A 22,095-nucleotide genomic window follows, 5' to 3' on the forward strand; every position below is an offset into this window, starting at 1 on the left:
TGCCTTTTGAATTGTGATTGTACCAGCCTCCACCACTTCCTCTGGCAGCTCATTCCATACATAGAGTCATACAGCATGGAAACAGACCCTTTCGTCCAAACAGTCCATGCCAAACAAAATTAATACCATGTGCCTGTTCCTGGCCCATATCCCTCCAAACCTTTCCTATTTATGTATCTATTAAAATGTCTTTATATCCACCACTTCCTCAAGAAGTTCATCCCATGTGCAAACCACCCTCTGTGTTTAAAAAAGCCTTATTTTATTTAAATCTCTCTCCTGTCACCTTAAAAATTTGTCCCCTAAGTCTTGAAATTCCCTATCTTAGGCACTCTATCTACACCTTTCATTATTTTCTCAACTTCTATTAGGATACCCTTCAATCATCTACACTCCAGTGAAAATACTCCCAACCTATCCAGTCAATCTTCATAACTCAAACCTTCCATACCATGCAACATCCTGATAAAATTCTTCTGAACCTTCTCCAGCTTGATAATATCCTTCATATAACCAGTTACACCATTGTCTATGTGACAATGTTGCCCCTTAAGTCCCTTTTAAATCTTTCCCTGCTCACCTTAAACCTATGCCCTCTAGTTTTAGATTGCCCCACCCCAGGGAAAAGACTTTGGCCATTCATCCTATCCATGGCCCTCATGATTTTATAAACTTCCATAAGGTCACCCCTCAGCCTCCAATGCTCTGGGAAAAAAACCTCAGAATATTCAGCCTCTCCCAAAAGCTCAAGCCCTCCAACCCTGGCAACAGCCTTGTAGATCTTTTATTTTTCAAGTTTCACAACATCCTTCCTGTAGCAGAGAGACTAGAATTAAATGCACTTTTCCAAAAGTGGCCTAACCAATGTCCTTCCAACTTCTATACTCAATGCACTGACCAATGAAGGCAAGCATACCAAATTTAACCATTTAGTTTCCTCAGGAATCAATTTGTGCAAATGAGCATAGTTAATTTACAAAGTTAAAGAGTTGGAGAGATGTGTTGTGGGAATGCGTGCTTCAAATGTGAATGGATGAATTGCAGTATGTAAAGATTTCATGATTAATATACTCATAGACCAATGGAACTGGTGTACAAAATTTTCCAGACCGATCACAAAATAAATCTTGATTTGTCTGTTACCTCATCATGATAAAATGAAATAACCAAGAAATATACCCAACAAAGATTTAGTCAAAAGGCACAAGACTCTATCTATTTTTTGGTTCGCAGTCACTGGTATTCTTGGGGTAGTTCATTGCCACTGATCCTTCTTTCCATGGGCTAGCAGTGGTAGGGGATAGACCTAGAGAATCTTATCAAGAAGAACCACTTAGCTCACATAACAAGTTTTTGTTTTAATGAACCTGCTCAGAGGTGTTATTACACGTCTCTGGAGGAAGTATGACTTGAACCTGGGTCAGGGTACAATTGACATTATCTATCAACAGGTATAATTGCAACTGTCAGGAACAAGGTATATCACATCTGTCTCCATATCTTATGCAAGACTTAGTGTTGCTCAACCCGAAGATCAAGTGACATCATCAGTTTGGGTGGAGCTCAATGCAACTCAACATTAATTCTGAATCATTATCTTATACAACAGTCAATCATTTTGAATATTCCTTGTTGTAAGTTGTACAGCTACCTAGTCTAAGGCATGTCACTGCCTCCTGAATCAGTGTCCAGGTAAACTCATTCCAGATGGAAAATAATATCTCCATATTGGGCTTCTATTCAATCAGTTGAAGCTGATGTTTGTCAGGATGAAGACATTTCCTGCACATATGATTGGCTAGATATGCTGTTCACAAACTCCCACCTGCCACAATTGTGGTATGTCACTGGCACCACCATTATTATACAACTTTGATATATTTAAATCTTGTAAATAATACTTTATTTAGTTTAAGTCACAGATAGATGAATTTAAAACTTTATCTTGAATGCAAACCAGAATATATAAGGATGATGACATCAGCTTGTACGAGAGGGCATAACTACAAATTGAGGGGTGATAGATTTAAGACAGATGTCAGAGGCAAGTTCTTTACGCATGGAGTGGTAAGGGCGTGGAATGCCCTACCTGCTCAGGTAGTCAACTCAGCCACATTAGGGAGATTTAAGCAAAGTTTGGTAGAAGATTTGTAGCTCGGGTGCTCGTTGTTGTGGTTCTGTTCGCCGAGCTGGGAATTTGTCTTGCAAACGTTTCGTCCCCTGTCTAGGTGCCATCGTCAGTGCTTGGGAGCCTCCTGTGAAGCGCTTCTGTGCTGTTTCCTCTGGCATTTATAGTGGCCTGTCTCTGCTGCTTCCGGTTGTCAGTTCAAGCTGTCCACTGTAGTGGCCGGTATATTGGGTCCAGGTCGATGTGTTTGTTGATAGAGTCTGTGGATGAGTGCCATGCCTCTAGGAATTCCCTGGCTGTTCTCTGTTTGTCTTGCTCTATAATGGTAGTGTTGTCCCAGTCGAATTCATGTTGCTTGTCATCTGTGTGTGTGGCTACTAAGGATAGCTGGTCGTGTCGTTTCGTGGCTAGTTGGTGTTCGTGTATACGGATCGTTAACTGTCTTCCTGTTTGTCCGATGTAGTGTTTTCTGCAGTCCTTGCATGGGATTTTATACACTACATTGGTTTTGCTCATTTAAGCAATCCTTAGATAAGCTCAAGGATGATTTGGGATAGTGCAGGGAGACGAGCTGAGAAAAGTCCACAGGTCGGCACAACATTGAGGGCCGAAAGGCCTGTTCTGTGCTGTTTTTTCTATGTTCTATGTTCTAAGATGAAAAGCAGCTTTGCTGCATTCTCTGAACGAATATTCTACATGTATTTCACAATTTGTGGCGCGCCACTCCGCACTGAACATTGTTCTGCATTTTCTTTTTTGCTCCTAGATTACTTTATTTCTTCTTGGCTTTTGGTGCCCAGACAAAGTTGTTTTCCTGCCAGCACTACTTCCTTGCCCCCAAGCAAAAACTGCAGATGTTGTAAATTTGAAATTAAAAACAAAAAATGATCGCACTACTCAGCAGATCTGGCATCATCTGTGGAGAAAGGATACAAGCAAGGAAACAGAGTTATTTTCCAGGTTGATGCCCCTTAATTCAAACTAGTTCCTTACTCTTCTCATTGTGTCAGGTCTCCTCCAAGAATGGATGATCAAAAAGGGAAATAATTTTACTACCATTGATTATTTACACTTCTTTAGCATTAATTAATTTAAGCTTTGTTCCTACCTGCCAAGTTATAAATTCTCAGATAATCATTGTCAAATTGGATCAGTTTAGAAAACTGACACTTGGCCTTCCCTTTTGTTTTTGCAGTATGTCTGCATCAGACCATTACATTTCTTAGTTTGAAACACAGGCTGAAATGCTAAAGTATCTTCCAGTCAGCTGCATACATATTAGAACATTACTCCACAGGAGTGTTGATTCATGGGGAGAAAGTGGCAGTGACCTGGAAGGACTAGGCCCTAACCAGATTCCCATTCTCCTGCCCATAACTGCACTTCCAAGGCCAGAAATGTCAGGACTACAATGCATTTTGTGACTGCAAGCAAGACAGCTCTCCATTCACTTTCCATTCCTATCCAAAGGTGAAAAAAGCCAAATTGTTATAGAGGATATCCCAGACAATAAATTATATGTACACAGTGGTTTTAAGATAATAAATGTCCCAAGGTCACTCATTGTAACTCATGTTGTTTTGAGGTCACCACTAACTAAACTGAAGTGATAGTCCCCATACTTATTATGGATAATCTGTGTGGCTTTGTGCGGAGGAGGTCTTGTGTTAAATTTGACTGAGTTTTTTGATGAAGTAACAAAGATGATTGATGAGTGTAGGGCAGTGGATGGTGTCTCCATGACTTTATTAAATTTGTAAAGGTCCCTCATGGTAGTTCAGTCCAGAAGATTAAGACACATGAGATCTACAGTGAGTTGATAAATGGGATATAAAATTGGCTTGATCATACAAGGCAATGGATGCTGTAGAGGGGTCCTTTTTTGACTTGAGGTCTGTGAACAATGGGGTTTTGAAAGGATCAGTGCTGGGACCACTGTTGTTTGCAATGTATCCATAATTTGGATGAAATTATAATGGTTAGTAAGTTTGCAGATGATACAAAAACTGGTAGAGTTGTGAATAGTGAGGAAAGTTGTCAAAGGATGCAACAGAATATAGATCCGTTGGAAAGTTGGGTGGAGAAACAGCAGATGGAGTTTATTCTGGATAAGTGTGAGGTGATGCATCTTGAGAGATCCAATGCAAGAGGAAAGTGTACAGTAAATGACAGGACTCTTCGGAGCATTGATATATAAAGGCATCTTGAGAGCAAGTCCATAACTCCCTGCATGTAGCAATACAAGTGGATAAGGTGGTAAGGAAGGCATATGGCATGCTTGTCTTTTTCAGTTAGGGCACTGAGTATAAAAATTGGTAGGTCATGTTGCACTGTATAAAACTTTCATTAGGCAACATTTGGAGCACTGTGTGCAGTTCTGATCACCACACTGTAGGGAAGGATTTGGAGGCTTTGGAGAGAGTGCAAAAGAGGTTTACCAGAATGCTGCCTGGATTTGAGTGTATTAACTATAAGGAGAGCTTGGATAAATTGGGATTGTTTTTGCTACAGATGCAAGGTTAAGGGGTGACCTGATAGACGTATATAAAATTATGAGAGGCATGGATATGGTGAATAGTCAAGAGTCTTTTTCCCAGGGTAGAAACATCAAATACTGGGAGGGATAGATTTAAGGTGAGAGGAGAAAATTTAACAGTGTGTGAGGCAGGATTTTTACACAAATAGTGGTAGGTGCCTGGAAGGTGCTGCCAGGGTAGGTGATAGAAGTAGATGCAATACGACCTTTTAAGAGGCATCTAGAGAGAAACATGAACAGGCAGGGAAAAGAGGGATCTAGACCATGTGCAAGCAGATGGGATTAGTTCAGAATGGCATTATGGTTAGCACAGACATGGTGTTGTGAAGGGTCTGTGCCTGTGTTGTACTGTTCTATGTCCTATACTATGTTTGTATCCATTCTCAATATCAGCATTAAGCTATGTGTTTTTTCTTCCTCAGATACGTCGCCAGGCAATGACAAAGGAACTACTGTGAGACCAGGCTGAGAGATCTCAGAGAAGGGTATAAACACTGAGGATGGATCATCCTTCACCAACACAAATACCTGGGTGGGTGCTGCAGGACGGCTAACTAAATTGGCATGTGTTGAAGAGCACATCATATAGAGGCAAGGGCAACAACGGAAAAACCCAGTAGGATGATGCAGGAAACTCTAAATGTTGCTCAGCTGGGCATAGGCTTGAAGAGTCACATATATAACAAATCTGTAGAGCAGCACCGGAAAATGTGTGTGCAGCCATAGGCATTTTCAATCCATATCCTTGGAGAACAAATGGAGGAATGCATTTCCATCCATATCGTTGTGATGTCTCAAGTACATCCATGGAGAATTTGACGTACTGGACACACTCTGTCTCTTTACAAAGGTTTGAAGAAAGCATTGCCTCTTGGTGACTGAAAGCTTCACTGAGTGGCCAAGTGCTTTCTTGCTCTTGATTAACAGGGTCATGTGGAGAGCCCACGAGAGCAAAAACGGAGAAAGGACACATGGAACTGTGACACTTGCCCCATTTCTCATCCACTCACCTCACTCTCCATATCAACTTCCAACCACCTACTCCAGACAGAGCTCTACTTGCTCCCTTAGAAGAAGTTGAAGATATGAATGAGTTTAATGCTTTGCTGTTTGACTGTTGGAAAGAGATGTGATGGTTGGTAAGGGGAATAGGATTTCTGATGGAATTTCCAGGTGGCCGCATGCACACATATTAATGAGACCTGCACAGGCCCTCTGGTAGCTAAGTGTGGGGTGCACGCAACATGGCACATCTGTCCCCTCCACCTCCTACTCTCCCTCCTCCTTGTCGATCTTCACCTTCCTCCACAGTGCAATGAGACACTTGATAGAAGATCCTAAAAGGTGCCTTTAAATCTGACCAGACACTTGAATTGGTGTCTTGATTATCCCAATGGCTTGAACTGTTATTGAGCCCATGGTGATATAGCTTCTGTTTTGAACCGTCTCTTATGACTTAGTGGTACGATTCCTCCCAGCACTCAGCAGGCAGATTGTCAGTGTCTTGTCCTCTTCCAGGTGCCAGCTGCTGAGTGGATTGGAGAGAACCTTTCAGAACACATGACTGTCACAGTATAAATGAGCAGCAGCAGACTGCTAGATATCTGGATCAGACCTGGATAAGTATTTTCCAATTGTTACCATCTGACTGGACATTGAAGGAATTAAATTCCTTAAGATGAATGAAGATATTTGGCTGATCTGAGGCACATGCAGTGTCACATGAAAGCAAATAATCACATCCTGCACCGGTAAGAAACCAGCCATTGGAGCAAAACTGATAAAACTCTGGATTTTACTGTCTTCATCCATAGCAAAGATCACATAAATGGCAGACTTGAAAATCAGGGCATGATGGACTGAGAGTAAGTGACCTTTCAGAGACCATATTGTGAAATCCCAATGATGTCTTCAGCAGATCCCTAGAAAAAGCTGGAGGTAGTTGTGGTGATCTTAATAGCTACAGGCAAATGTTCACTAAGGCTTAGCACAAGGTTAACAACTTTAGTCTTTAAAGTCTATCCAAATAGTCAGTTTCATTAAACACTCATACTTCACTGCACTCTCACCTCCTGAACCCTGGCAAAATGCAGAAATCTCCAAGAACCAGCTGTTAAGGCAGAACGCAATGTTAGAGTCAATGTTACTGACTTATTGAACGCTTTAGTTAGTTACAGGACAATTGCACAGATGCCCATAGCAATCCTGCCCGCACCAAATCTGCAATTAGGTGTGATCATTTTGGAGACTTAACCCCATATCCTTCACTGTGCCCACCTTCCTTTGGTAATTAAAATTCTACTCGTTAATAATGTTTCTGTTTTCCACAGATATGGCTTGACCTAGAGTATTTCCACAGCTTTGTATGTCATAACCACATACAAAGTCTGATTCAGGTGGTAGAGAAATAATGTTGTACAGTAAATCAAGATATTAAATACATTCACATCCATGTACTATTACTTTGAAAGTATCAGTAGAAGTCAATCTGTTGCTGACCACCTCCATAGTTGTCAGCTGGTGTTCTTATAAATTGTAAAGTTTAATAAATATTGCATGCTTTAAGCCCAAAACTTGTGCAGTGGGTTATGTAAAGATCATTTCAAATTATTTTATGTGATTAATTACAAACGAATCTGGGCTTATTTAGATTGTATACTATGCTCGTTGTCATTTGGATCCTATCACATAGCTATAACATTGATTCTACCTGACAGAGTTACTGAAAATTCTTGACTATGAAATCTTTATAGATATCAAATCCAGTTTATACATAAATAATCTTGTAAGTGCAATCAGCCAACAGTGAAGTTGTTGCAGTGGCCTAGTAACCATTTGAAGAAACAAGTGAATGAGCGAAGTGAATGTATGCAGTAAAGTTTGTAGAATAGATTAAATGTCGGTGGGAACACAAGTGGAGAGGATGACACAAAAATTCTGCAGAGGATTTAGGACAGGTTAAATGAGTGGGCAAAAGCTTGGCAGATGGAATATAACATGGAAAAATGGGAGATTATGCACTTTGGCAGGAAGAATAGAGGAAATGGATATTATTTAAATGGAGAAAGACTGCAGAAGGATACAGAACTGAATCATGGATCACAAATAGTTAGTATCTAAGTTCAGCAGGTTCAAGCAAATAGAATGGTGGCCTTTATTTCAAAGGAAATGGTGTATAAAAGTAGGGAGGTTTTGCTAAAACCATATAAGATAAAAGTCAAACCATAGTTGGATATGTAAACTATTTTGAGCCCTTTAACTAAGGAAAAGTATACTGGTAGAAGATAGTAATCTCTGGAACTTTTTACCTTAGAGGGCTGTTGTGATTGGTTCATTATCCATATTCAGGGTTAAAATAAGCCAATTTTTAATTAGTAAAGGAATCAAGAGTTATAGAGAAAATACAGGAAAGTGGAGTTGAGGATTATCAGATCAGCCATGATCTCACTGAACAGAGACAAAAAAAACTGCAGCTGCTGGAATCCAAGATAGCCAAGCAGGAGGCCGGCTTGTATACCATGATTTCATTGAATGGCCGAGTCGACTCAATGAGTTGAATAGCCTATTTCTGCTCTTCTGTTTTATGGTCTTTTGAAGAGTTGCATTTGAAAAGCACCCTTCATGATAGCAGGCTGTCCCAAATCACTTGTAGACAATGAAGTATTTTCAAAATGTAGTCACTGTTGTAACAGAATGCTATATTTTATCACAAGAGGAATTGAATGTAAATATGTTATGCTGCAGTTATATGTCAGGGAATTGGTGAGATCATTTCTTAAACATTGTATGCTGCTTTGGTCTTCTTCTGCAAGAATGAAGTAAATAGATTGGAGTTGGTTCAGAAGAGGTTTACTAGACAGGTTAATGAAATGGGTGGATTGCTTTATGAAGAAAGTTTTACACACTGGCTTGTTTTGGAAGTTTGGAAGGGTGAGGGGTGATTGTATTGAAATATATATGATTCTAACTTATCTTGACAAGGTGGACAACAAATCAATGTTTCTTCTTGTGGTGAGTCCCATCAGTGGCAGCAGTGCTTAAAGATCAGGTGTTACATTTTGATGAAGAGAATTTTTTTCTCTCATTGGGTTGTGTGACTCTGCCACAGAAGGTGATCAAGGAAGGGCCAGTGAAAATTTTTAAGGTTGACGTAACTAGTTCTAGCTCACAATCTCTTTATTGAAAACAACCAATGTGACATCGGTCTTCTCGATTTCTGTGCTCCTCTCACCCGCTCTAACCTGCCCCCTTATGAAATTGCTGCACTTTGCTCTCTTAGGTCTAACCCTAACTTTGTTATTCAACCTGCTGACCGAGGTGGTCCTGTTGTAGGCTGGTGCAGTGATCTTTGTCTTGTAGAGACTGAACACCAGCTCTCAGACATTTCTTCCTACCGGCCCCTGAACTATGACTCCACATTCAAGCATGATGCCAATGTTTCCAGGACTATCACCAACCTCTTTATCTCTGGAGATCTTCCCCTCACTGTCTGTAAGTAGTAGTCTCCCAATCCCAGACAGCCCACCTCTACCTCCTTCCCAAAATCCACAAAGCAGACTGCCCTGGTAAACTCACCATATCAGCCTGTTCCTGCCCCAATGAGCTTGTTTCGTCCTACCCTGACTCCATCCTCTCTCCACTTGCCCAGACCCTGCCCACCCCCATCGGTGATGCCCTCCACCATGTTGACCATTTCCAGTTCCCTGGCCCTAACTGCCTCCTGTTCACCATGGATGTCCAATCCCTCTATATCTCCCCCACCAGGATGGACTGAGAGCTCTCGGCTTCTTCCTCCACCAGAGGCCTGAACATTTCCCATCCACCACCACTCTCCTCCGCCTGGCTGAACTTGTGCTCTCACTGCGCAATTTCTCCTTTAATTTATCTCACTTCTGCCAAACCAAAGGAGTGACTATTGACACCCACATGGGTCCCAATCATGCTCTGCCTCTTTATGGGGTCTGTGGAACGATCCTTACTCTAGTCTTACACTGGCCCCTTCGCAAACTCTTTTCTCAGTACATTGTTGACTGCTTTTCAGCTGCTTCATGCTCCCGCCAGGACCTTGAAAACTTCATTAATTTTGCCTCCAATTTCCACCCTTGTATAACTTCCACATCGTCCATTTCTGACACTTCCCTTCCTTATCTTGACCACTCAGTCTCCATTTTGGAGAATAAACTGTCCACTGTCATTCACTACAAAGTCACTGACTCCCACAGCTACCTTCACTACAGCTCTTCCCACCCAACGTCCTGAAGGATTCCATCCCATTTTCCCAGTTCCTTTGCCTACATCACATCTACTTGGATGATATCACCTTCCAAAACAGCATTGTTGACATGGCTTGCATCTTCCATGACTTTGGTTTCCCACCCACTATGATTGACCGGGCCCTCAACCACATCTGACCTATTACCTGTGTTTCCACTCTTGCCCATTCCCATTACTCACAACAATGTGATCAGGTTCCCCTTGTCCTCACTTTTCATCCCACCAATCTTCACATTAAAAGGATCATTCTCTGCCATTTTAGACAACTCTAGCAGAATGCCACCACCAAACATTTTCCCTCCCTCCCCCTGTCTGCATTTGGCAAGAATTGTTCCCTCTGGGACACCCTTGTCCATTCCACAACCACCAACGACGCCCACCCCTCTCCATGACACCTTCCCATGTAACCACAAAAGGTTCCACACCTGCCCCTTCACCTCCTTCCTGCTCACTTCCCCAGGGCCTAAACAGTCTTTCCACATGAAGCAGCATTTCACCTGTACCTCCTCCAGTCTCATGTGTTGTATTCGCTGCACCCAATATGGCCTACGCTACATTGGAGAAATGAAACATTGACTGGGTGACTGTTTTGTGGAACATCTCTGGTCTGTGCGCAAGCATGACCCTGACCTTCCTATAGACAGTCACTTTAACACAGTGTCCTGCCTGCATGCCCACATTGTCTGTCCTCAGCATGCTGCAGTATTCCAGAAAATCACAGCATAAACTGGAGAAACATCATCTCATCTTCAGACTCGGCACTTTTACAGCCTTCTGGACTTTATATTGAGTTCAATATGTTCAAATTGTGAATATTTCTTCCCTTTCATTTAGCTTGTTATCATGTCCTCACCTCCCCCCATCCCCCTTGCTGTCCTTTCAATCTAGCAGGAGACACATCATTGTTCTGCTATTCTCATGTCCCAGCCACTTAATCTGAACTATCGACATCTTTTCTTCACTGGCACCCTACACCCACACATCCCCCTGAAATGATAGCATAAATGCTGTCCCCTCCACACTTTACTTCAGCTCAGATGAAGAGTCATCTGACCTTGAAATGTTAGTTTGCTCTCTCTCTCCATGGAGGCTGCTAAAAATTGCACAACACCAAGTTATAGTCCAACAGGTTTATCGGAAGCACTAGGTTTCGGAGCACCACTCCTTCATCAGGTGGTTGTGAAGCACAGCCATAAGACTCAGAATTTATAGCAAAAGATTACAGTGTCATGCAAATAAAGTGATACATTGAACAAACCTATATTGTTGGTAGGTCTTACATCGTTTAGAATGGGTTACAGGTTTTGGTTCATTAATATGTAAATCCCAGAACTTCTTTTAAGTCACATTCTCAAGATAACTTAAGTTTTATAAAAAAAGGTGACATCTCAGTTCAGACAATGCATTAAAGGTATGAAGCCAGAGTCTGTCTGTATCTTAATCTTGAGTCAGACTGGTTCCATTTCCAAAGCGGAGCTTACAAAATATTATATAGATTTACTGTCTGCAGATTGTGCATATTTTTGAGCAAAATAGAATGTCCTGGTGTGTTGGCTTTGTGTGTCTTCAGAAGGCAGTAGAAATCCCTATTATGTGGAATTAGACCACGTAGGGAAATCTGAAAGACTGGATCAAAAGTCTTGATCAGCATGTTTAGTTCACACGTGTGTTCTTTGGTTAGATCAGCTGGTAGTTGCCTGTAGTGTTCCTAGTTGTTCAGTTGTTGGTACACTTCTTTGCAGAAGTCCATTCAATTTTGAATGATGATGGTTCCTCCTTTATCTGCTGATCTGATGACAATGTTGTGATTGGTTTTGAGAGCATGGATGGTGTTGTGTTGTGATCAGGTGATGTTTGCTTTACCTTATGAGTGCGGCTGATGAATCTGGCTTCAACCAGGATCTTGAGTTCATTTCACACAACAGGTAACCCCACTACACTATACCCTGTCTTACACACGCGTACATATTCACACACTCTTACATACACACACACTCATACAGACTCTCTATCATATGCAATCTCTCTCCCATACAAATACATATATCACCCAGACTCACAAGGTTATACCCCATCACACGCACACACACACTTTAGCAAGCTTTACACACGCAAAAACAGACTCTGTCACGTGCACTCACACTCACACACTCACATGCATGCATTCACTTTCTCTCTCTCCTGCAAGCGCGCACACACATATAAGTCTATGGGGTGAATTTTTATTTGCAGGGTTATATTTGCAGAAACATTCTGTTTTGCTCAAAAAATGCAATCTACAAGCAGTCAGTCCATATAATATTTTGTAAATTCTGCTTTGGAAATGGAACCAGTCTGACTCAAGATTAGGATACAGACAGACTCTGACTTCACACCCTTAATGCATTGTCTGAGCTGAGATTTCACCTTTTTTTTAATAAAACCTTAAGTTATCTTAAGAGTGTGACTTAAAAGAAGTTCTGGGATTTACATATTAATGAATCAAAACCTGTAGCCCATTCTAAAAGATGAAAGACTCGACTACAATCTAGGTTTGTTCAATATATCATTTTATTTGCATGACCCTGTAATCTTTTGCTATAAATTCTGTGTCTTATGGTCGTGCTTCACAATCACCTGATGAAGGAGCAGCGCACCAAAAGCTAGTGCTTCCAATTAAACCTGTTGGACTATAACCTGGTGTTGTGTGATTTTTAACTTTGTCCACCCCAGTCCAACACCAGCTCCTCCATATCCATGGTTGCTATCTGACCTGTTGTGATCTCCAGCATTTGCTGTTTTCAGTAGCTAGTTCTTGTTAGGTAAGGGAATCCAAGGGTAGGGAGGTAGGTGGGAATGTGGAATTTGAAGTACAAACAGATCAGCCATGATCTTCTTGAAAGGCAAAGCAGACTTGAGGAGCCAAATGGCCTGTCTGCTCCAAATTAGTGTGCTTGTCTGTAATGTTGGAAACATGGCAGCCAACTTACACACAGCAAACTCCCACAAACATAGAAATGACACTGACCAGATCATCTGCTTTTGTGATGTAGAAGGATCAATGTTGACAAGAGACCAGGAATCAACTCCATACATTTATTCAAAATACCATTTTGCAATCTTCTATATCCAATATACAGGGCCTTGATTTGATATTTCTTCCAAAAGGCAACACCTTCAACTTTGTTAGTATTGCATTAACTTTTGTGCTCCAATCTGAGAGTAGAATGTGAAATAAATCTCCTAATTTACAGAAAATAGTGATGTTAACTGAGCAAGGGCTGACATTCTGTCAAGCATATCAAAACAGTTTAAACTGCTTCATTCCAAAGCTCTTCAACCATATTTTAACTCCTTCCAAATTGCAATTACTTCAACTATGTCATCAAAATTTAACTGTCCAGTTAAATTTTTAAAATCTCATCATTGTTTTCAAATCCCTTTGCTTTACCCTTTCCCATTTCGATGACTTCCTTCCAATGTGGCAGTATCAAGAATGCTTCAGATTTTAACTCTTGTCTCCTGGAATTCTTGAAGTATAAAATTACATAGTAACAACTTTGTTTATTGTATTTTTAGCTCTTTGTAGAGCAATCCAATTAGACCCCTCCTCTACTCTTTCCAAAGAGCTACAGCATTATTTCCTTTTCAAGTATATATCATTTTCCCTTTGAAATAGACTGAATTTATAGAATCCTCCTCCTCTACTTTTAAGGAATGCATTCCTGTGCAACCCCCACTTCCTTTTTTTCACCATTGGTGGCCAACTCATTCAGCTGCCTAGGCCCAATACTCTGGAATTCCTCTGCCTCTTTACCACAGTGTCCTAGTATACATTTAAAGAAAAAGGTGAAGATTTGCATTTATATGGCAACTTTCAAGATTACATATTGTTCCAAATCACTTTGTAGCTAATGAAATATTTTCAATCTGCTGTAACAGTTTGTTTCATTGCAAGAGGAATCAGACATAAAAGTAAATACATTATGCTTCAGTTATTCTCAGATTCTAAGCCCCTTTAGATTTCTTTCCTCCTCTGAGATTGTCCAAAATGTATTCCACTTTTGCTCACTTGTCCTAATGAGATTTTCTTTGGCTTAATGTAAATTTCTGATGGATTACAGTGCTGGCTTTAAAGTCCATATGGACCTGAAGGACATTTAACTACATTGAAAATTCTATATAAATGGCAGGTTATTGTTGGTTTGTTTCATTTCTGTTTGAGGAACCTTGGTGTATCCATGGTGTTGCTGCATTTCTCTGCAAACCAATCATTTCAGCTCTTTATTGTTTGAAATTCTTTGGAACTTTCCAACGACTTGAATGACACCAAATAAATGAAAGTCACCCTTCTCTTTTCTCCTTCTGTCCAAATGGGATACATTGGAACTGTTTTCCACAAACTGCATCTGAAACTGATTATTTAAAAATCCTTCAGATTTCTTAGTCAATTATTACTGGATATCTTAAGTGCTAACATAGTATCACAGCTAATGTCTAATTAGTGAAGATATTAATTAGCCCTTTCAATTTGCCCCATGATCAAAACCAAGCTGTCTGTGGGATTTGGCTCATATGTATCTTCTGTTTTATCTTGCAATTTATTTTGTCAATTTGTTCATACAATCGTCACAAGAACTGATGAATGTGAGTTTTTTTTTATTAGTTCAATAAATATGAAACACCAAACGGACGTGATGCAAGATGCAAGAAACATTGACAAGGTCACCAAACTATACATAAATGATGAGTCCTTGTAAAGAAAACATCAATGCAATTTCTCTCAGCACCAAGCATTAGAAACTGATTCAGAGTGTAGTCAAATAGATAATTAGAATTGTATTTTAATGGGGATGATTCTTAAAGTTTACAATCATAAAAACATAGACATTTAAGACTGAACTTTATTCTTATAAAATAATTTACAGATTTCCTATGTCCTATATTGCATGTACGATTAACAGGGCAGCTAGTTTCAAGCGGCTTGGAAGGTGAAATAATTTAGATGCAGTTCATGCAATGTAGAGGTCAAAAAAACTGACAGCACTTAAGTGATCTCCTGCCACTGTAGACCATTATTATTCAATGTCACATGTGACAAAGGACCTTGCGGTCATGCAGCTACAAAAGCCCAGTGCCATCTGAGTGCATCAGCCTCAGTCTCTTCAAATAACCACTGAATTATGTAAACATAAATATACAAGTTGATATCTTTCTAAATAGTACAAATACATGTTGCAACATCTCAGCTGTATAAGTAGTCAGTCTGTATATTTTCATCTAGTGAAATAGTCCAATAAATTTTTGAGTCTATACATGGAATCACTAACAAGACCTCCTTGTTTTGACCAGTTTGCTTTGATACTTGACCGAGTGTCCCCCATGTCCTATGACATAAACATCCAGAAGGTACGATTTGCCTGGCTGCAGTCCTCTGATTGTCTCTGTCGTCACTGCTTTCTGGAGAATATGACTGTGGAAATATTTGCAGGCCACCTTCTCAGATTTCTTTCGGATGTCTGGTCCAATACATCGGTTCTGCTCTCTTTTCTTCTGCTCTTCACTGTAGTTATTTTCCACAAGCTTTTTATAAACACAGAACTTGTTTCGCTCCTGCGTGCCCAGCCAGGCCACTGTGACTGAGGAGCAGGTACGTAGCTTGTCAAAGGCTTTAATGCGTGTGTCTTCAGGTACAGATGGGAAGGGTTGCTTGTTTGGCCTATTGGTGGCTAGGATCTTGAGCATAGATGCACCTTTTTTACTCCCTTTCAGCCGGATCAGGTACTTGGCTTTTGGTTTCCCTCTAAGCTGGAAGTGGCGAACACCTTCCATATTCTGTGAAAGCAACAGCTTCCCATCTCTCCTGACCTGGATTTGGACTGCATCCAGACATGAGTGAACATAAAGCATCATCTTCTGGTGGGAGGAAACTGGAGCAAATCTCAGGAACTTAACACCTTTCCGTTTAATAAAGATGTCAGTCACTTTCCCATCCTTCAGTTCAATTGTCTTCTGCTTAGCTTCTTCCTTGGTTTTTGCAAAGGTTCCAACATAGGCGGTGCTCATATTTGAGTTGGTGTTTACGGCAAAAATGTCAAAATAGTACTGTGTGTCTGGTTTCAGATCAGATACAGTGAAAATGTTTTTGTTGCCAATGCATATCTGCTGAAGATCCACTCTCCGTGCTCCAGCCATCTGTCGTGACACCCATGTGGTGAGCGACTTGGCGCCACTTGTTCGTTCTCTGCCAGGGCCACTGTCTGAAGTAAAGCCAAAATATGCAAAATCAAATGGACTGAAATCTAATCCAGGCTTGGGAGCTGTCATAAAGGCATCATCAGCATTCAGTTTTGCTTCCACCGCACAAAGACTCTTAAAGTTGTGCTCCTTATTAATAATCACACAATATTGAATAGGCTGTTGCAGTTGTGAAATGGTAGGACTAGGCTTCCACGTTAATGTGACGGTTGTACGACCAAGAGCAGTCACATCCACCCGTGGGTCATAGGGGAGCTCAGGATAAGGCTGGTCTGACTCAGGAGTGGTTGTAGCATAAACCTTGAAATTTGTATCTTTTTCTGTTGAAATCAGTTCCAAACGGTACAAACCAGAGGGTGAATTGGGTGCTAAGTATGATTCAACATCATTGCCTTTGTATGAGTACAGATCGGTACCTAGTTCATTCAGTACATGCTCTTGTTTCTTCTGCTGGTCTAGTGGTTCTGGGTCTCCTGAGAAGATAAAGAATAAATTAATAAAATGTGATTGTATCTCATGTGCCATTACACTATTCCTAAAATTCCAGTACTGATTCATTAAATGAATCATTGAATTGGATAACACTTGGAAGAAAGCTCTTATTCTAGGTTCCATGCCCATAGCAGTGTTCACAAGTCATTGAAATTCATTCACAAAGGCTTATCTAATTTTTTTTTCATTCATGGGACGTGGGTGTCACTGGCTGGGCCAGCATTTATTGCTCTAGCTGCTCTTGAGAATGTGATGGTAGTTGCCTTCTTGAATCATTTCAGGCCATTTAGGGGGTGAAATCCAGGATTTTGCTCCAGTGACAAGGATATATTTCCAAATGAGGATGGTGAGTGGCTTGGAGGAAATTTGCTGGTGGTGGCGTTCCTATGTCTCTACGACCTATGTCCTTTTAGGTGGAAGTAGTCTTGCATTTAGAAGGTGCGAAGGAGTTCTGATGGATTTCTGCAGTGCATCTGATAGATGGTGCACACCACTGCTACTGAGTGTTGGTGATGGAGAAAATGGATATTTGTAGATGTGCTGTCACTCAAGCTGGTTACTCCACTCTGAGTAGAGCCAAGTTTCTTGAATATTTTTGGAGATGCATTAATTTTGTAAATTTGGCCATTTCAAGGACTGGCATTTATGCCGTTTTTGTTGATGTGATTCAAGCACCTAATTCTTTCCAAGTAATTATATTCACCCACAATGGTCCAGAAATTGATAATGATTCTCTACCATTCCTTTACATTGCAAATTATCTCCCACACTAACTTATAATATCCATTAAATGATGACCAAGTGAATGCTAATATTTTCACTGACTGGCTATCTAATGCAGACTCATTTTTAACAGTGCACATTTTTAAGTAATCAGCATAATAAAGTGAAAAAAAAGAAACTTTCTCCTTCCCTTTCCTTTCCTTTTATTTCCTTTCCTAGTTTCCTTCAAAATTTCTTTAATGATACTAGTGTTGAGGAACAGATAATTGCTCCCCCATAGTGGCTCCAGTGATATCAAGGAGGCAGGCAACTTGGATTAGTATGAGAATCAATACCAAATCGGCATGTTCAACTGGTTCAACATTCTGTGTTTGGGTGACTCTAGGTCTGTGGTCACACTATCATCCATTAAAGGAATTGGAAAGACTATGCATTCCAGGCGGACCCAACAATGGCATCACTGGAATAACTGGGAAGTAAATTCAAATTAAGTTTGAAAATTCTATAGAGCAAATAACAAATTACATCATCATACTTCATGAACGTGGACAGTGAACAAAAGGTATTTTTCACCTCATTTCATCTCCTTCTAAACGAAATACATTCTAAGTGATTCAGAAAGTTATTTTCTAAAATGGAGACACAGAAGCACTTGTTATGCACTCCCTGTTTTCATTAATGATCTGTTCCCTGTTCCAGCACTGAAATTGTTGGCACATTAACTGTAATTGCAATAATGCAATAACTACAGCTGAAATCAATTTTTCATTTTCAAGTAAGATTGTAACCACATTATGTACAAAAAAAAGAAACAAGAGCTTGTGGATCCAAATATTTATGTGATGTGAGTATTTTGTGAACCGAGACTTCAAAATATGTAGTTCTGTATCAAAATTTGAGTGAAGTATTGATATGATTTCTGAGAACAGCACAAAAGGAAAGAAAAAATTGTAAGATAGTCCTGCAAGTTTATTTAGGGAAGTTCAAGGTTGTGCAAGCTTGGTGGTAATGTTCACAACACTGTAGAAATGTTTACATTTGCTACTGGTTCCCTTCTGCATCTCTGATGTATATATTTATAAAGATACAGTATTGCAATGACATTTCAAATGGGCTGCTATCCAAGTCTACATTCTGCAGAATGGGAGGCAAAATGGATAAGAGACAGGTTAGTGTGATACCTTAATGGTTCCCGGCTGTGGATATTTCATGGTAAAAGTCTAATTATTGTTTAGAATGTAAAACGCCAGATACTAACCATTTAGCAAGCAGACATAAAATGGGAAAAATTACCTCCCCTTAACCTGAATGGAATTATGTCACACTCAGTTTCCACTTTACAGAAATTATTTTCTGCTCCGGTTAAAAATAGTGTATGCATAAACTGACACTAATAAATAGATTTTGCTTTACTCTGTTAGGGATGCAAAAGCTGAATTATTAACACTGTGTACATTATAGAACAGGGAGAGAAATTCAGTCTCTTTACATGTAATTAGGGCAAAACAAAAAGCCTTAAAGGATGAATTTTGTCTTACAATTTCTCATGCTCAACCTCCTTCCAAAAGTACAGAAGCTGCCAAATTAGATGTCTCCTTCCCTCTCAATCTACTTTTGATTAATTAGTTGAACTATTTGAAATTCCTTTAGTCCATCAATGAGCTGCAGTGAGTTATCCAATTGGGATGAGTTGATATTTTTCCCCTAAATGTTCTAATCATGAAATACCGATATAAATCCTGTATACCTATTTTAGCTTATGCTATGGAAACTATCCCAGTGATTTTATAAGATCTATAACCTTCAAAATATTTATTTATCATAGAAATACAACTTATAAAACGTTAGTTGAAACAGGTTTTCTGTTTATGTTGCTGTACATAGTATGTTTCATTGAATTGTTCTGAATTCATGCTAAATTCATCATGGCTGCAACCCAATTTTATTACATTTTGTTTGTCAATTTGTTTATAGACTTCCAAAGTTACCAGTGCTAGATGAAGAATGGACAAGTTTATTTCTATATGCTACCATTCCATATTAAATCAGGAAATTATAAAAATGTAATGATGTGTGCATATGATATTTCATTCTGTCTTACATATCACACTGATTCGGCTTCACCACAATCTGATTATCGAGCAACTTTAAGTCATGCAATGTAAGTTGATCTTTTCATGATCCGTTTTAAGGAATTCCTTTATATTCATCACTGCCTTACCAGAACCTTCTCCACTTGACTCCTCTGGTAGCTCTTGAAGGGTAAGTTTCCATTCTAAGGGTGCATCACATGGTGTCATGGTAATTGACAAAGGTGTATTGTCTTCTTCAACGACAAAGTAATATCTATAAGTTTAATATATGACCAGTTAACATTATTCCTTCATTTGTTTATGTCTTAAATATAGATAATTAGAAAACTAAGATTTTTTTTAAGTTATATGAACTGTTGCATGAACAGATACAAAACACAATAGAAGTATACCATTATAGGGAAGTACATTTATTGTGCTAATTACTTTCATAAATTGAGAAAAGGTAGAGACTTTGGTTAATCAACTGAACCCAGGTGGTTCATAAGGCACTGTGACTTTGGGCAATGGTATTAAGTGGATAATAATGTATTGACAGCCCATTTTATCAGCTGCCTAATATTCCCTTTAAATAAAAACAAAAAACAATGATGCAGTGTGTCATGGGTGGTTAGTACAACATCGCTCACTCTACATCATAAATCTAAATCGAAAAGTGTGCTGCTGAAAAAGCACAGCAGCTCAGGCAGCATCCGAGCAGCAGGAGAGTCGACATTTCGGGATAAGCCTTTCATCAGGAATGTGGTGGGTGGTGGGCTGGGAAATAAGTAGGAGGAAGGGGGTGGGCTGGGAAGACGCGGTAGGTGCAGGTGCGGGGTGATGTTGATAGGTCGGAGGGGGGGATGGAGTGGGTCAGTGGAAAGGAAGGTGGACAGATAGGACAGTTCAAGAGGGTGGTGCCAAGTTGGATGGTTGGATCTGAGATGGGGTGGGGGGAAGGGAGATGAGGAAAGTAGTGAAGTCGATGTTGGTTAGGGGTCCCAAAGCAGAAGATGAGGCTTCCTCGAGGCTTCACGTGGCTTGGATTTGGCAGTGGAGGAGGCCCAGGCCTTGCATGTTTCGGAGAAAGGGAGGACTGCAGATGTTGGAGATCAGAGTTGAGAGTGTGGAACTAGTAAAGCATAGCAGGTCAGGCAGCGTCTGAGGAGCAGGAAAATCACGTTTCATGCATAAGCCCTTTATCAGAAATGAGGCCTTAGGCTGAACAGCTTTCCCGCTGTTCTGGTCTGTAAATGAATTCCCTCTGTAGATGGCCAGCAGCATACGAAGGCAGCAAAGAGGAGAATAAGCTAAAGAGCGTCACAGCCAAAACGCAACTCTCTTTGACCTCACCGCAGTTGTCAAAGGGTTTCAATGTTGCCCTATCATGACTGACCTTAACCATTATGTTGCCTCAGAAAGTGGAAACCACATTGAACAGTTTCTCAAGGCAACCAGTTTTCCCCAGTAGCTTAAATAGACTACCTCTGCGGACATGGTCAGATGTCTTGGATGTGCCTGAAATTGATAAATACAATACAGGGTACATACTACTGTCCTTTGTTCAGTTGTTTGTTCTGCAGCTGCTGGACTGAGAAGATCATGTTATTGTAGATCTTCCAGTTCTGCACTGGGAATCAGGATGTGTGGTTACATCTGGTCTTTTTATGGTATTATATGAAGTGAGAAGCAATATTTAGTGGATTTTCTATAATGGTAACAGATGCGGTTTATAGCAATGCTGATCCACTCTCATGTTATCTCTAAACATTCACATTCACATGTACAACAAACTCTGTTTTAACCAGCACCTTATGAACTGGTACTCTTAATAAACCAGCCAAAATTATATGTCTCAAGTACTACCAAGTCTACCTCAAATAGCAGATGATTACTGTATTATCACGATCTCTACAATGTCCAAGTAGCCATTTGAGGGTGTGAGTGAGAAGGCCCTCTGCCGATAAGTTTTACTTAATGTAAAGTTGAATTATTATTTGATTAATTTATGCTGTAAATAAAGAATAGCAGTGATGTTTGTACCCACTGCATTATATTTCTATTACTTAGTATGTGTTTTTTACATTAATTATGTGAACCCTTTGATATCCAGAATATTTGATCAATTGCTACACTTCTGGTTATTAAAGGATTTGCTGTACTTCCAGTCCTGCTATTCTGCAGTAACAATTTTCTACCACTAGAGCCTGTAGTGAGTTACGTGTCAATGTCAAAAAATTACTGTTCATTCATGTGTGATCTTGCATTTACCAATAAATTGGTGTAAACAGCGCACATAAAATCTGAAGAAAAACTGCTGGTTCAGTGTCACTCCTAAATCTGCCAACAACCTATCTAATTAGTCCAACAATATAGTTAGCATGGAAAAATATTAGTTGTAAAGTCAAAACTGATACACTAATTGAAAGTTTAGCTGCATGTCTTAATTTCTATAATTTTCATTTTTAGCTGTCCAGGACCCATTCCCTGGAATGTCCTCCCTAAGCTCCTCGATCCCTTTATATAATTGTTCTGATCATAGGCCTCTTTTACTACATCTTTTTGAACAAGCTTTTTGAAGCCTCCTAATAGCTAGTTTGTCTCCATATCCATTTTCGTCTGATTACACCCCA

At 39.9% G+C, this 22,095-nt stretch overlaps 1 protein-coding gene across 1 annotated transcript in view; it reads right to left on the reverse strand.

The window, feature by feature from the left end:
- Window positions 1-14,743: 14,743 nt before the first annotated feature.
- Window positions 14,744-22,095, reverse strand: part of ndnf (neuron-derived neurotrophic factor) — a 29,134-nt gene continuing 21,782 nt past the window's right edge. Inside the window, exons 3-4 of the mRNA XM_072590650.1 lie at window positions 19,612-19,736; window positions 14,744-16,648 (exon numbers count right to left, since the gene is read on the reverse strand). Coding sequence (XP_072446751.1) covers window positions 15,243-16,648; window positions 19,612-19,736 — 1,531 coding nt within the window. The 3' untranslated portion in view covers window positions 14,744-15,242. The remainder of the gene's footprint in view (window positions 16,649-19,611; window positions 19,737-22,095) is intronic.

Source organism: Chiloscyllium punctatum, chromosome 1 (genome assembly GCF_047496795.1).
Source record: "Chiloscyllium punctatum isolate Juve2018m chromosome 1, sChiPun1.3, whole genome shotgun sequence".
Taxonomy (NCBI): Eukaryota; Metazoa; Chordata; class Chondrichthyes; order Orectolobiformes; family Hemiscylliidae; genus Chiloscyllium; species Chiloscyllium punctatum.